This window comes from Dermacentor albipictus, chromosome 3, assembly GCF_038994185.2.
Source record: "Dermacentor albipictus isolate Rhodes 1998 colony chromosome 3, USDA_Dalb.pri_finalv2, whole genome shotgun sequence".
In the NCBI taxonomy this organism is placed as follows: Eukaryota; Metazoa; Arthropoda; class Arachnida; order Ixodida; family Ixodidae; genus Dermacentor; species Dermacentor albipictus.
Window position 1 is genome coordinate 112,380,332 of NC_091823.1, and position 13,646 is coordinate 112,393,977.

The 13,646-nt window shown below is 45.4% G+C and overlaps 1 protein-coding gene across 4 annotated transcripts in view; it reads right to left on the reverse strand.

Moving 5' to 3' along the window:
- Nucleotides 1–2,835: 2,835 nt before the first annotated feature.
- The window catches only part of Pfk (ATP-dependent 6-phosphofructokinase), a 130,503-nt gene continuing 119,692 nt past the window's right edge, over nucleotides 2,836–13,646 (reverse strand). For 3 of the 4 annotated variants that reach the window (XM_065440267.2, XM_065440269.1, XM_065440270.1), the window contains one exon: nucleotides 2,836–2,992. In XM_065440267.2, the coding sequence (XP_065296339.1) occupies nucleotides 2,915–2,992 (78 nt within the window). In that variant the 3' untranslated portion in view covers nucleotides 2,836–2,914. Of the gene's footprint in view, nucleotides 2,993–11,579; nucleotides 11,677–13,646 lie in introns of all 4 variants that reach the window. The other variant, XM_065440266.1, reaches the window with a different exon arrangement.

Below are 13,646 nucleotides of genomic sequence, written 5' to 3' on the forward strand. Positions count from 1 at the left end.
GGAAAATGTGCTGCAATCGCACCGGACTGGGGAAGGTTTGTGTTTGCAATTGTCGCCAGATGACTGCCTGGCGACGTTTCAGCATGGGGTGAGGTGGGGGCAGCAACCGCCTGCCTAGCTGGTAGTGCTTGGTGATGTCATTGTACCTGACCAGGCGTTCTCGCGTGTTTTGAGCCAGCAGTTCTGAACTCGAAGAGGCGGTCTCCGATTCTGCGCGGCGGGTCAGTTCTCGCGCAGAGCGGTGTGCTACCTCGTTCAAGTTAATGAGGCCCTCATCGGTGGGGGTGGCGACGTGCGCTGGAAACCATATGATGGCGGTGTTATCTAAGTGCTGTCGACCAGCTTTCCTTAGAATCCGGAGAGCTTCGGAGGAAATGCGCCCCCGCGCGTAGTTGCGAACTGCGGATTGTGAGTCGCTAAAAACTACCTCGCAGAGGGGGTCGGTAAGCGCAAGCGCAATTGCTACCTCTTCTGCTGTTTCGGGGTACTCTGTTGCGACACTACACGCGTGCGTAAGCCGGGAGCTAACGTTTACGACTACCGCCGTGAACCGGTGTTCTCGTGTGTATTCTGCGGCGTCTACAAAGCGCGTAGTCCTCTTTCCACCCAAGGAGCGCAGCAGTGCCTTGGCACGGGCCTGGCGTCGGCCCCGATTAAATTCGGGGTGCATGTTTCGAGGTATAGGGGCGACAATCAGCGTGTCGCTGAGGTCAGGTGGAATGACCTGTTTCTGACCGTGTTGGACGTGGTAGTTGAAGCCGAGTTTCTGCAGGATGTAGCGGCCCGTGGCTGTCAGAGACATGCGTTCGAGTTGAGAGGTTCTTTGCGCATCCACAATTTCCTCAAGCGTGTTGCATACCCCCAGCTGTAGCAGACGAGCAGTGCTTGTGGACTCCGGTAGGCCAAGGGCGATCTTGTAAGTCTTGCGTATAAGGGTGTTGATTTTCTCCCTTTCAGTGACATTCCAGTTGTGGAAGGCAGCCACATAAGTGATGTGACTGATTGCGAAAGAGTGTGTGAGGCGCATGACACTGTCCTCCTTCATGCCCGTGTGCTTGTTTGTAATGCGTTTGATCAGGCGGGTAGCCGCTGTAACCTTGCCTTCGATTTTGCGAATAGCTTCTATGTTTGACCCGTTGGCTGTTATATGCATGCCTAGGATGCGTATCTTCGGGACTCGGGGAATGCAGGAGCCGTCTTGTGTATAGAGGATTATGTCGTCACATTGGCGCGATTCGGCTGTAGGCTTGGGCCGGTGGCGCGAGCGGTAGACGAGCAGCTCCGATTTCAGTGGAGATAGTCGGAGACCTGTGTCTTGGAGGTAGGTTTCGACTGCAGAGACCGCTGCTTGTAAGGTGCATTCTATCTGACCACCACTGCCCTTGTTGACCCACAGGGTGATGTCATCTGCGTACAAGGCGTGATGGAGGCCATCGATCTGGTCGAGGTAGGCCGGGAGACCCAGCATAACGAGGTTGAAAAGGAGCGGCGATATGACCGATCCTTGAGGAGTGCCGGTGCTTCCTAGTGTATGTTCGTCGGATGTCATACTGCCGACCGCGAGGGTGACTGTGCGGCGCGACAGGAAGTCTCTGACGTAGTTGTAGCTTCGCTCACCCAAGTTGAGCTTGTTTATGCGGCTCAGGATTGCTGCATGTGCTACATTGTCAAATGCCTTTTCCAAATCTAGACCGAGGATGGCCCGGTTGCCACTAGTTGGGTCATTGATAATCTGGTGGTAGAGCTGGTAGAGCACTATCTGGGCAAGAGTTTCTCAAAGTGACGCGGTATGCCCTTGACGTGACGGGATCATTACAGGCATAATGTTGCGTTCTGCAGGGTAGCGTACTCCACCTCTGCCGAGTTGTTGCGACGTCTGTTTATCGAAGCTCGACCGACGTTACTATTGGGTAGCGTGGCGTTGTCGGCGGGCTGCAGGCATCCGGCAGACCATGGCGACCAGGCAAGGACGAGACGATTTCTAGTGCGAAACTTGCACGGTTTATTCAATGGTTGGTGATAGATGAGAAGAAGGGAACAAAGTTCAAAAGTACATTGCGAGGCCCTTTAAATAGGCCCACTAAAGTCGTAGGCGGGATCTTGCGCACGTCAACGTCACGTGATATGCAGAGAGTTCTACGGTGCTTGGCGACGGCACACACCCATCCGGCGACCTTTCACGAGCCCACCTCTGCAGGGGCAACCCGCAGGTCCGGGATAGTAGGCGCTTATCGTTTCTTCTAGGCGACGTTGGTTGGCGGAAGTTCTCCTGTAGAGCTTTACAGTTCAGAGGATAGGGTTCCTCTAAAGTTGCACGGACACAAAGGGGCCTGTAACCACTGCGGGGCGCCCGTCAGACCGGCAACCCCTCGAGACAACCACGACAAATGGGGAATTCACGCTTCGTTTCGATGCGGCATGGTGGTCGAGCATGCTTGCTGCACGGGATGCTACACGTCAACCGTAACAATGGGTAACCTTACGAGGTGATACAAGGGAGAGGCAGAATACTAGATTATGATTTAAGACTACTTTGCTCGAACAGGGTGGCGCCTATTTGCTGCCCCCTCAGCTCAAAGGGGATGCTATTACAGGTAATCATCATAAGGGTCATAAGAGCTGCACCACTTCTCTTCCTCTCCTCCCTTTCTTCCACATTAGGTCAAAGGGAATGTGAACGATGGGAATGTGATCATTCTCAATAAACATATTGTTAATTCATGACAATGATGACAATAGACAATACAAGGAATGATTAATACAGACTCATTCACACAAAGCGAGAACAGTTTTTTTGGTTGCGTACCTTTGATGACAGCAACAACCTTCGCTTCATGTTTTTGCCTTAAATACCAATTTTTATTGAAAGGAAAAAAAAAGTCACAGCATTTCACCGCCCCAGTGGCAAGAACGGCTACGATGAGCAGACAATCCTCTTCGTCGTGACTATAAAGACAGCAACTAGCAGACCCCAGATTATATGATATGGGCACTGTAAAAGAGAGAGAGAGAAAAGAAGAGCGCAGTAATGAGCACCTGCTTGTATCAAGCAAGTCAATGTCATGTAGATCATAAATTGGGCTGAACATGTAACATGAACATGAACAAGTAACAATAATTTCAGTAGTGTATTCACAACGGATGACGGTTGTCTGCCTTCTTTTTACATGTATTTACCTTCCATTCCCGATATTGTTATTTCTGAGAATGGTATACGTCACTTACTGTTAAAAATTGATGAAAAAAATATTCCGGTCCAGATGGCATACCAAATACATTCTTAAAACTTTATGCCGAGTGGTGTGCGAAATATTTGGAAATATGGTTTAGTAAATCGCTTCAGGACGGCATGCTACCGGATGACTGGAAAACAGCAATAATCAAACCCTTACACAAATCCGGAAGCAAGAATTGCATAAAAAATTATCGACCAATTTCTCTGACTTCGACAACATGCAAAATATTTGAACACATAGTCTATAAGCATGTAATCGGTTTCCTTGATGAGCATTGCGTATTGACAAACACTGAGCATGGATTTCGGCAGGGCTTTTCCACAACCACTCAGTTAGTAGAAATAATTCACGATTTTGCCAACACAATAAATGATAGAAAACAAACCGACGCTATATTGATGGATTTCAGTAAAGCATTCGACAAAGTAGCCCACAGCAAATTACTTCATAAATACAGTTTTATACTTAGAAATGATAAGCTATCATAATGGATACAGGTGTACCGAACCAACCGTTTCCAATTCGTTAGAATAAACCAGACTTCCTCCAACACATTACCTGTTGCCTCTGGTGTTCCGCAGGGATCCGTGCTGGGTCCTCTTTTATTCTTGCTTTATATTAATGACATTGGCAATAATCTATCTGTAAAAATTAAACTTTACGCGGATGACTGTGTACTATATTGCGAAATTTACTCACCCCAAAATCAAATCAGGCTAAATAGTGACTTTGGCAAAAGTGTTGCATGGTGCCATCAATGGCAAATGGCTATTAACTATGAAAAAAACCGTCTTTATGAGAATAACACTAAGAAAAAAGCCCCTTCTCTTCCACTATTTTGCCCAAAACACTTATATCGCCGAAGTATCTCACTATAAATATCTCGGTATACACATATCCCACAATCTTTCCTGGTCAAAACATACTGATACTGTAATGGCTAATTGTCTTCGCAAATTGTTCACCCTCAGACGGTCGCTAAAATTCTCCACACCAACTTTCCACCTCCTGGCATATAATACAATAGTTCGTACTACTTTAGAATATGCAATAATCATTTGGGACCCCTGCACAAAATAAATATTGAGAAATTAGAAATAATTCAAAGGAAAGGTGTCCGATTCACCTACAATTCTTACGGTCGAACTTCTATAACAGATCTCCTTAAACGTAGTGGCTTCGATTACAGAACAAAATCGTGTTTCCCGATTAAAATTCTTTTTTCAGCTAATGAATGGCCATTACCATATTGACACCTCACACATATTAACACCTTTAACTGGTTATGCTACTCGTCATAAACACCCCTTAGCAGTAACCCCGTTAACAACGCAAAACAACTGCTTAAAATACTCTTATTTTACAAGAACAATAGTTGATTGGAATAAACTTCCTGATGAAGTCGTTACACAAAATTCTTTATCCCGTTTTCAGGCGCACCTGCATTCATGACTCAACCGCACGTACTTTATTTGCTCCTTTCTTCATGCATTTTGTCCTTTTGCCATTTTGAATTCAAGCGTCGGCATGATTGCTTGAACTGTATGTTTGTATGAATATACTTATATGTTCCCACCCTGCTAAGATCTTGTAAAAGATCGCAGTATCTATAAATAAATAAATAAATAAATAAATAAATAAATAAATAAATAAATAAATAAATAAATAAATAAATAAATAAATAAAGCATGCGATACAATTAGAGAGCAGGCAAAATCTCCCTCAATGTCACTCGTCCCCTGTGAGGTTTCCATGGAAAACGCATTGCCAGCAGAACCACTGAACAGTGCCAGCTGTAAAAGATCTGTTTAAACACACGAAATCCGATTCATAGCTCATTTTGTATCCCACTGGTTTACATAGAGCATGTTATTTTCTTTATTTTTTTCACATTACCAAAAGAGGAGTTATTGTGCTAGTCAACCTCGGGAGAGTTCATGGTTTCAGATGGTGGTTTCAGATAGGTCTGCTAAACAGAAGATGATAGCTCTACCTTGCTTTGCCATGATGACCAGAATAAAGTCAGAAGCCAAGGGTACGTGCGTAACCAACATTGAAATGGAATGTCTGTCTCATTTTAGTTCAGCGCTTTAAAGACCCAATGGTGCACAATGTTTGGCTTCTATTGGTCGTTGTGTTTTACTGCTGAATAAAGGTATGCTCTTAGCGGTGAGACCAGTTTGAGTAGCATATTGAGTACATCAAGCAGATCAGCCAACATGAATTCACGGCAATGAAATAATCTAATGCTTTAGCTACTGCAATGACCTGGGAGAAGTTGGAAACATTCATCATTATTGCGATAGCAATTCGACAGCGATTCTGGCAGTGTCTCTCAACAGTGACACAACTCCTTGAAACAGCTGATGATTTCGCAAACTCATTAAATGATAAGAAACAAATCGACGCCATTTGTATATATCCATCAAAGGCCTTTGATACGAGTGCCTCATAGTGAATTGTTTATAAAATTAAGAGATGTCGGAATTAACAGAAGAATCGTTAAATTGATGAACGCATACCTCCGGGGCAGGACCCCATCCGTCAAAAGTGATGGTAAAAAATCATCACCTTGAAAGTAACGTCAGGAGTACCGCAAGGATCAGTGTTGGGCCCTTTGCTGTTCTTAGTCGATATCAATGACATTTCTTCTAGCATTAACAAAGGAATCGCTGTGCGGCCTTTCGCTGATGATTGTTTATTGTACAAAGTAATAAATAGCAAAGAAGACCAACAATCGCTTAATGAAGCCTTAACAAATATTGAAAAGTGGTGCAAAAGATGGAAAATGAAAATCATTGATGACAGAACTTTTGTATTACGCATAACAAATAAATTGAAGTATGTGCTAGAGTTCGCACGTCCAGGTAGCTTGGTCTAAAAATAACAAAAAAACAAACGTAGCTTGGAAATACCACATCATGGACGTCTGATAGAACGCAGAAAGATCTGATTCCTTCGACGGAAACTGCAATCAGCATCTGCAGTCAACTAAGCTAACGGCACATTTAACATATGTGAGGCCAACGCTAGAATATGCCAGCATTATATGGACCCTATTCAGATTGGATTTACCGACAAATTAAGAAACGTACAATACAGAGCAGCCAGGTGTATACTTTCCAGGTAGGCTCAAGCAAACTCAGTGTCCGAAATGCTAAGACAGCTAAACTTGCCTGCGCCAGCCGAAAGACGGCGTGCAGCTCCACTAAAACTTTTTTCCTCCACACTAGACAGCGATTCGCCATTCGACAGTACGCCAACATCGACAGTACGCCACGTTTAACAGCACAAGGTCAACAGTGAAGGAGAGACAAGGATGGCCTTTTTAAACAAGTGCAATCGCATCTAGCAACCTACGTGTGCGCTTTCTTTCCAAAAACGATCAAAGAATGGAATGATTTACCTGCACCGGTGGGTGAAAGCTCCACCATAGAAATGTTTGAATCTACAGGTTATCCCGCTCAGTTTAATCTAGGTGCCAGCCAATTTAATCTCAGCGCTGGCACTTTTAATCCAAGTGCCAATAATTTAATCCAGGCGCCACCATATTTAATCCCAGTGCCATCCAAATTAATCTGCGTGCCAACTGATTTAATCCTTGCAAGCAGTCATATTAATCCAAGTGCCACACATATTAATCCCAGTGCCAGTCAATTTATTCCTTTGTGGAATTGACTGAGGAACGAATGATTGTTGCAGAAGAGCTAGTAACATGCGTCAGGAATGCCGTCTGTTAATTGTTGTCATCACTGTATTGGTGTCAGCAGTATAGGAGCACCGTTTGCACGCTACCAGTGCCCTGATGGCTGCTTCAGAAACAGGTCCGTGCGGTATATCGTTCATCCCCTCCTTTTTGAGTCACGTTTCCGTGTGACAAAAGTGACTCATATAAGTGAGTCACAATCATGACGTATTACACGACTTGGGTTGCGACCATGACATGCGATTTCGTTCCCTATCGTCATGCATGTCGATCGACATGGTTGGCAAGGGTAAAAACTTGCCGACCGTTACTCAGGCACTTGACAAAATCACTAAGCGATTCATTGTAGCTCACTAAGCTTGTATCTTGCATGTACTCCTATGCTTCCAACATTCATATCAAACGAAACGGTTCTGAGAGTGTTATAGCTTATTCTTGAATGACATGATTAGGTCACCAGTGGCTCACTCAGCGTCACCACCGTCACACCTTTCCTAACCTGCCTACTAGCATATCAAACGAAAGGGCTTTGAAAGCTAAAAACCTGCTCACTATCACTTACTCAAATGACTTGTCCACTAGTGACTCTCATGACGTCACCATGCTTCTCACGCATGTACTCTCCGAACCTGCCGACATGCATATAAAACGAAGTCGCTTACAAAGGGGAACAACCGGCTCACTATCACTCAGTCGAATTAGGTGATCACTAGTGACTCACGTGACGTCATAACGATTCTTACCCAACCATGCACTCTACTAACGTGCCGACATGCACATCAAACGAAATGGCTTTCAATGGGTAACAACACCAGCTCACTATCACTCAGTCCCAGGATGTGACCACTAGTAACTCCTGTAGCGTCACCGCGGCCCTCACCGACGCATGCGTGGTCCCGATCTGCCAACATGCATATCTAACAAAATGGATTTCAAAGGGCACCAGCCGGCTCACTATCACTCAGTCCCATGAGGTGATCACTAGTAACTCATGAGACGTCACCACAGTCGCACGCGAGCATCAACTCCCTTACCCGCCGACACGTATATCAACAGAAATGGTTTTGAAAGTAACAACCTGCTCACTGTCCCAAAGTCAAATGAGGTGATCACTAGTTACTTGCATGACGTCCTCATGGTTCCGCACGCATGTACTGTTCTTACCTACCGACGTACACATTAAACAGAATGGTTTTCAAGGGGTAATAACCGGCTCACTATCATTCAGTCCTATGATGTGATCTCTAGTGACTCACGTGACATCACCACACTTTTTACCCAGCCATGCACTCCCCTAACCTGCCGACATGCATATCAAACGAAATGGCTCTCAAAGAGTAACAACGCGCTCATTATCACAAATTCGAATGAGGTCATCACTAGTGACTAACGTGACGTCAACGCAGACGCACGCGAGCTTCAACTGGCCTTACCTGCCGATACACATATCAAAAGAAATGGTTTTGAAAGTGTCTATTGGAAAGTATTCAATGAGTTTGTCGCCGACGTTTCCGCCCAGGTTGACTCTAAGGTGCCGGATACAGAGGCCTTCACTTTCGTCAAGCTCCCACTCACGCGCGCAGAACAGGCAAATCTGGCCAGCTTGAACGATTCCATCAAGCGCCTGCCGCCATACATTCCTTTCTTTAATTCAATCGAGCAAGTTTTCTCGAAGTTCAAATGTCAACTTAAAGAGTACTTCCGTCAGCGGCGCGACGTAGTTCTGGTGACTCCACAAGGAGTCACACAAAAGTTGCAGAGGCGCTCGTTGCTTGTGAATGCTGCACAACACGCAATGCCATATTTTTCAACGCGTGGATTGCGCGGTATTCGATAGGCACAACTTTTCTGTGGTTGAGGCTGCGCTCAGAGAGGAGGACATGTAGTCGTTCTTGGTTTGTTTCGATAGTCCCATTCTCTTGTGAAATCAAATACCGCATCGAATAAGTTACAGCTTTTCGTTCACGAGATCTTATCGTATTTTTTTACATCTGGTGTCGAGCGAAATGTCTCATTAAACACATTACGACGCTGTCTTTCAGGTTGCTCTTCTTGCAGGCCCCATGCTCGACCTTTTTCAGGAAAGAATGCGTCCTCAATCCCACGCATCCGAGATTCAGCTAGCCTTCAATTTTCCATTTATATTTGACTAACGAGCGGCAATCATCAAAGTGTAAGTCAAAGTGGCAGTTATATTTTATTATGAGGTCAGCAGCATAGAAAGATTGCTGGTCATATTAGAACAATGATTATATTATGACCAATTCAGTTCATTCGTAAGAAAAAAGTGTGACTAAATTCGTATATCTCGCCCTTTCAAAATAATTTATTTTGTACCACTGCTGCCCCCACTGGAGAGTGCGGACTAAGTATTCTTCAAGGTGACGTCGTGTGAGTCACCATGGTAATACGGATTGCGCCTGTCAATTTGCGTCTTCTCTAGCACGGTACCTTGGACGAGTTCCTCGGAATAACGCAGCGTGAGCCACTAGTGATCACGTGATGTTAATGAGCGACCGTGAGCAGCTACCTGCTCTTTCAAAACCATTTATTTTGACATACTTGAGTCACTACATACGTGAGACCTACAGACCTGACATACGTGAGTCACTAGTGATCACCTCATTTGACTTTGTGATAATAAGCAGGTTGATACTCGTTGAAAGCCATTTCGTTTGATATGCATGTCGGGAAGTTAGGGGAGTGCATAGTTGGGTAAAACGCATGGTGACGTCACGTGAGTCACTAGTGATCACATCGTGGGACTGAGTGATGGTAAGCCGGTTGTTATCCCTTATCCATTTTGTTTGATATGCACGTCAGCAGGTCGGAACAGCACATGCGTGCGAGAGAACCATGGTCACGTTACGCGTCACTAGTAATCACATCATTTGATTTTGTGGTAGTGAGCAGGTTGTTGCTCTTTGAATACCATTTCTTTTGATACACGTGTCGACAGGTAATGGGAGTTGATGCTCGCGTGCGACTGTGGTGACGTCACGTGAGTCACTAGGGATCAACGAACACGACTTTCTGATAATGAGCAGGTTGTTACTCTTTGAAAGCCATTTCCTTTGATATGCATGTCGGCAGGTTAGGAGAGTGCATGGTCGGGTAAAACGCGTGGTGACGTCACATGAGTCACTAGTGATCACCTCATTCGACTTTGACATAATGAGCAGATGGTTACTCTTTGAAAGCCATTGCGTTTTATATGCATGTCGGCAGGTTAGGAGAGTGCATGGTTGGGTAAAAAGCGTGGTGACGTTACGTGAGTCGCTAGTGACCACCTCATTTGACTTTGTGATAATAAGCAGGCTGATACTCGTTGATAGCCATTTCGTTTGATATGCATGTCGGCAGGTTAGGGGAGTGCATAGTTGGGTAAAACGCGTGGTGACGTCACGTAAGTCACCACGTGGACTGAGTGATAAGAAGCCGGTCGTTATCCCTTGGAAACAATTTTGTTTGATATGCATGTCAGCAGGTCGGAACAGTGCATGCGTGCGCGAGAACCATGGTCACGTTACGCGTCACTAGTAATCACCTCATTTGATTTTGTAGTAGTCAGCAGGTTGTTACTCTTTCAACACCATTTCTTTTGATATACGTGTCGGCAGGTAAGGGGAGTTGATGCTTGCGTGCGACTGTGGTGACGTCACGTGAGTCACTAGGGATCAACGAACACGACTTTCTGATAAAGAGCAGATAGTTACTCTTTGAAAGTCATTTCGTTTCATATGCATGTCGGCAGGTTAGGAGAGCGCATGGTCGGGTAAAAAGAGTGGTGACGTTACGCGAGTAACTAGTGATCACCTTATTTGACTTTGTGATAGTGAACGGGTTGTCACCCATTGAAAGATATTTCGTTTGACATACATGTCGGCAAGTTAGGGGAGTGCATGGTTAGGTAAGAAGCGTGGTGACGTCACGTAAGTCACTAATGATAACATCATGGGACTGAGTGATAGTGAGCCGGTTGTTGCTCTTTGAAATCGATTTTGTTAGATATGCATGTCGGCAGGTCGGGACTATGAATGCGTCGGTGAGAACCGCGGTGACGCCACATGAATCACTAGTGATCACATCATCGGACTGAGTGATAGTGAGCCGGTGTTGTTACCCATTGAAAGCCATTTCGTTTGATATGCATGTCGGCACGTTAGTCGAGTGCATGATTGGGTAAGAACCCTGATGACGTCACGTGAGTCACTAGTGATCACCTCATTTGGCTGAGTGATATTGAGCGGGTTGTTACCCTTTGTAAGCCACTTCGTTTGATACGCATGTCGGCAGGTTAGGAGAGTACATGCGTGAGAAGCATGGTGACGTCATGAGTCACTAGTGGTCACGTCATTTGAGTAAGTGATAGTGAGCAGATTTTTAGCTTTCAAAGCCATTTCGTTTGATATGCTAGTAGGCAGGTTAGGAAAGGTGTGACTTCGGTGACGCTAGGTGAGCCACTAGTGACCTGACCTACCATATTTTCGCGATTCTGAGCACCCCCCGATTCTAAGCACCCCCCCCCCCTTCTATTCTCGCGAAAAAATTGGGAAAAAAGTTTGCATGCGAATCTAAGCACCCCCCTATTGGTTAGGAAGAGCGCGTAGCCAAGGCCGCCAAACGCGTTTGCTCACTCTGTCATCGAGCCGGAGCCGTCGGAGTCCCGAGGTGGTCCGGCATCCGCGGCGCGATCTCGCCGCACAGCCCGACTGTACGGCTGTACGGCGAAACCTGCAGAAAGCGTCCCCATCAACCATCCCAAGTGGATTCGGACGCTTGGAAGCGGGTCCAAGTGGACGTTGTGGTCAAATCATTTAAGTGCTCAATCACAAACCACTTCGACGAAACGGAAGACGACCTGCTGTGGGATACAGAGAGCGGCGGTTCAAGCTGTGCGACGAACTCGAGTGGCAGTGATTGTAACTGAGCATCCGACACAAGCGGTGGGTTCACTGTCTGCACCGATTTTCTTTTGAATGTTTACAAAATAAAATGTTATTTCTCGCACTCACGTGGTCCCGATGTCGCAGCGAAAAGAGGGAAGGGGGGTCATTCTAGATTTTTTCGAATCTAAGCACCCCCCCCCCCCCTCACTTTGGGCATCGCGATCGTGAAGAAAAGGGGGTGCTTAGAATCGAGTAAATACGGTAATCATGTCATTCAAGAATAAGCTGTTACATTCTCAGAACCATTTCGTTTGATATGCATGTTAGAAGCATAGGAGTACATGCAAGATACAAGCTTAGTGAGCTACAATGTGTCGCTTATTGATTTTGTCAAGTGCCTGAGTAACGGTGGGCAAGTTTTTACCCTTGCCAACCATGTCGATCGATATGCATGACGATAGGGAACGAAATCGCATGTCATGATCGCAACCCAAGTCGTGTAATATGCGTCACGATTGTGATTAACTTATATAAGTCACTCGTTTGTCACTCGGCAACGCGACTCAAAAAGGAAGAAATAAACGATATGCCACACGGAAGTGTTTCTGAAGCAGTCATGACGTAGCTGTAGAATGAATACGTTGTGAACGCACTGTGCTATATATGTTATGCTGCTCTTTCCCTAATTTTATTACCGGTATACGCTCGAGAGCGGTTATGTGTTTCTATGTATGTATGTACGCGTACCCTTGCTGCATTGCGCGATTAATATATCTTTTCTCTTTATGCATTTGTGTATCTTTCTCATTTATTTTTATCTATTATTATTGGATTACTTACGAATTGTATTGTTATTCTACGTGCTGCTATCTGGCCACGCAGTAACGGCCGTATATGTAAATAATAATAATAATAATAATAATAATAATAATAATAATAATAATAATAATAATAATAATAATAATAATATGGATACCCCCGGACAAACTTTTGCTGTTGTGATATTACGCACCTTACATATATACACAAATATTCTATATTCTCATATATGCCGTGCATGCAACGTAGATGCTAATTATTCAACCGCCAATGTTGCTGAAACCAGGGGTGCTACGCAGGATGCGCTGAGTTTGACGAAACTGGGGATCTTCACGAGCTCTGGCGACGCCCCAAGATGAAAGAACTAATGGTAGTAAGACAATGTTTGTCCCTCGGCACGCATCCAGCTTCATCGATTTATCTAGATTCACTCTGGGTGGTGTTATGAAGTGGGGGGGGGGGGGGGGGGGGGTCCGTGCGGCCACGACGGTTCATTGGATTGTGCCGTGCCAGGTACCGGGAGAAAGAAAGGTTCCGAGCGACGTTCAAAAGAACAAAAAAAAGTTTATATTCAAAAGTACATGATTCAGTTTTACAAACACAGCTCCAACTATCGGAGCACACTATACGTTAAAGTATTCGCATGTCCGAACCTCCCTTCTCACAGCCGTCCGGATCCATTTCTTAAGTCGTTTATTTCCCCCTTTCCCTCGTCGAGACAATCCACTGGCCAATCACAAACGTCGACCTTCCACTTGTCTCTAACGTCCCGTCTCCAATGTCCCATTCGTCTCCAACGTAGCCCAATGCGAGGCAACCACGTGGCAAGCTGTGAACTCGCCGTTGACGTCTTTTCGCAGGGAGTCCTCGACAATGACCTTGTCATCGATTAGCGGACTCTTCGTGATGGTCAGGAGGGGCGACGTAGTTGTCTTGAAGTGAGCCGTTATTTCTGGGCGTTCGAAATGCCGAACATCCGGAACGCGACTGCTTGTC